General features: G+C 46.4%; 1 protein-coding gene across 3 annotated transcripts in view; it reads right to left on the bottom strand.

Moving 5' to 3' along the window:
- Nucleotides 1-791: 791 nt before the first annotated feature.
- The window catches only part of trmt11 (tRNA methyltransferase 11 homolog), a 15,475-nt gene continuing 13,618 nt past the window's right edge, over nt 792-2,648 (bottom strand). For 2 of the 3 annotated variants that reach the window (XM_042107648.1, XM_042107650.1), the window contains exon 13: nt 792-1,054. In XM_042107648.1, the coding sequence (XP_041963582.1) occupies nt 914-1,054 (141 nt within the window). In that variant the 3' untranslated portion in view covers nt 792-913. The remainder of the gene's footprint in view (nt 1,055-2,648) is intronic. The other variant, XM_042107649.1, reaches the window with a different exon arrangement.

Here is a 2,648-nt window from a genome sequence, read left to right as displayed (position 1 = left end):
AGAGAATTCTTTTAACCCCCCACTCTTGTTTGTGGGTTGTGGGTAGACAGCTCTATAGACTCTGGGTCATCATTTGTTTTGGAAATCAGGTGTCTTGGCAGTATGGTCAAGTCTTTGAACAACCTCTTACTGTACGTTAGGTATGTCAAACAAGGACCCTCTGGATAGCACGAGTGTTTTGAATCAGTGTGATTCTCCGAGACACCGGCCTGTTAGGATGACCCCTGCCAAGTCTTTACTCCGAACTCCTGTTCTTCAATCCAGCCAGGTGCTGCTCAATTCAGAGGGTCACCTGCTGAGATGCTGTTCCACACACTAAAGCTGCGTACACAATGCCAACAATTCCTTCAGTGCCCGTTGCTTCAAAAAGTACAATTATTTTAACTTTGACGCACAATGTTTTGTGTCACCTGTGGTAATTTCACCTGTAATTGCTAAATTACATAAGGATTCCATGATGTCTTGTTGCTACTAGTTGCTTGCAGTCTGGTGGGGCTTAAGAAAGAAATGTAACTACATAGTTCAGAGCCTATATATATATTGGCAACTCGTAAGCAAATAGTAACTGAGGGTTTTTGTATTTGTTGGCCATGCCTGGGGCAATGGTCCTGTGTAGCAGCAGCCTATACTTAATATCTCGTTGTGTCTGTTGTCTGGGAATGTGATATCCTGACATCTAACTTGTCCCTCTCCCTCATCTGAAGGGCTTTTGACACTCAATCTTCTTTAACATCATGATGCCCATTTCATAATTAATGACGACACAAACACAGAATAGAGTTGAAAACGAGTGAATTTAAAACAGATTAAAAAAACATTTATTGGAAATAAGTCACTGACACAACGTAATCTTAAAAAAATAAAAGTGCAATGGTAGTAAAATCAGGACCTTCTGCTACATTGCTAAAAAGGGTTACTCCATTCCATCGGCTGGTGTTCTGGCTTCTTCTTCTTTCCTCTTGGTGACGCCGCTGAAGTACTTCTCTCTGAAGGAGTCCAGCCCCTGGTACGGACCGTAGCGCGGGTCTGTCAGGAGGGCCAGGTCATCTTCCTTCTGTCGAGGAAGAGGAAGAGAGGAGGAAGAGAGATGACCAAAGTCCAAAGACAAATCAGTGTTGAGATAAAAAAGACTAAACCTCTATCCAAAAACAAAGATGAAAGACAAAGAAATAGACACGAAGGATGAAGACAGTGAGTAAGAGAGGCGACGCTTGAACAGAGATAAAACAAACACACATGTTGCTGTGAGCCCTTGTGCTTTCTCTTTACAACTCTGTAAACACACACACACACAAACACATTCACACACACACACACAGACACAGGCACACCCACCCTTTTTTCCAGACATCTGTAAACTCACCGCTGGCGTAATTGCTCCTGTGTACCATCTATTCACAAGCGTGCCGTGCTGTGTGCAATAAAGCTTTTGCTGAGCGGCCCCGGCGCTCAACCTCCCTCTCACATTTTCCTCTCCGCTGAGGAGGAGGCTGACGGTCGTTAGGGAGCCAAGAACACGCACGCAGGCAGGCAAAACAGACGCATGTGGAGCTACGAGGCGCGCCGCAGTCAAGGTGCTGCGAGTGACAAGTCAGTCGGAGGATTGCAAGACATCACTGGCACCTCTGCTCAACACCCCCCCCCCCCCCCCCACCCCCCAACCAGTCAGCCTGGGCACGCTTGGGTAGCACGTGCAGGGTGTTAACCCATCAACCACAAGACCTGTGGGCCTGAAAACCCTAACATGCTGACAAATAAGAGTCCATTTAGATAAAAGTAACATGAAGGGCTGCTATAAGATGAGCAAGAGCTTGGAACAACACCTGCCTGTGGCTTAAAGAAAGAGCAGGTACATGCCTCAGCAGAACATGGAAACTACAGAGACATTTTCCAATGTCGAAGCTTCATGCAGATTTCTCTTCAGATTCAATACAGTCTCCATCTATCTCTTTGAACTCGCTTCAGGGTACTATGAAAATCCTGAAGATTTATTAGCTTTAAGCCACCATTTAGCTACGCTTTTGACTATAGTAGTGTAGTCAGCGTATTCTATGGAAGGACTTGGTGCTGCTGGCTGAGCTGGCAACAAGCACACAACCAACATGTGCAAAAGTAAAACAAACTACAATTCTGGCCGACACACCAGCACAAACAAGTTCTAAGGTTCCAGAGGGAAATAAGACCAGAGTAGTGGGAAGAGGGACAAACGGCAGACCAATGCCTCGTCCACACGAACCTGGACATTTCTAAATATCTTGCTTTTTTGGTCCACACACAAACTCCACTGGAAATAGATCTTTTGGAAATCTCCTTCTGGGATGAAGATCTTTTGAAAGCTCAGTGTTTGCGTGTAGATGGGGAAAACGTGTGGTGAAATCGTACCAGTTGAGGGGAAAGGGTGGTGCAGTAAGTTAGAGGGAAGTGTTATTTGGATGGTAGTGGGATGTGGGATGGGGGAAGGGGGGGGGGGGCAGGTTGATGGCAACAAGGTGTGGGGGAAGTGAGGACACAACAGTGCTCTGAGCCAAGACACGGGCGAGAGAGAGATAGAGAGACAGGGACAGAGGCGAGGGGGACGATGAGTGTTGCTTGAAAGCCCTGGGCTGGCTGACGACCATCTCACACCATTCTAAATATTCATTTTCTCC

The sequence above is a fragment of the Alosa sapidissima genome, chromosome 10 (genome assembly GCF_018492685.1).
Source record: "Alosa sapidissima isolate fAloSap1 chromosome 10, fAloSap1.pri, whole genome shotgun sequence".
Taxonomy (NCBI): domain Eukaryota; kingdom Metazoa; phylum Chordata; class Actinopteri; order Clupeiformes; family Clupeidae; genus Alosa; species Alosa sapidissima.
Note: the sequence above shows the minus strand (reverse complement) of the source record. Positions and strands in the feature narration are given on the sequence as shown.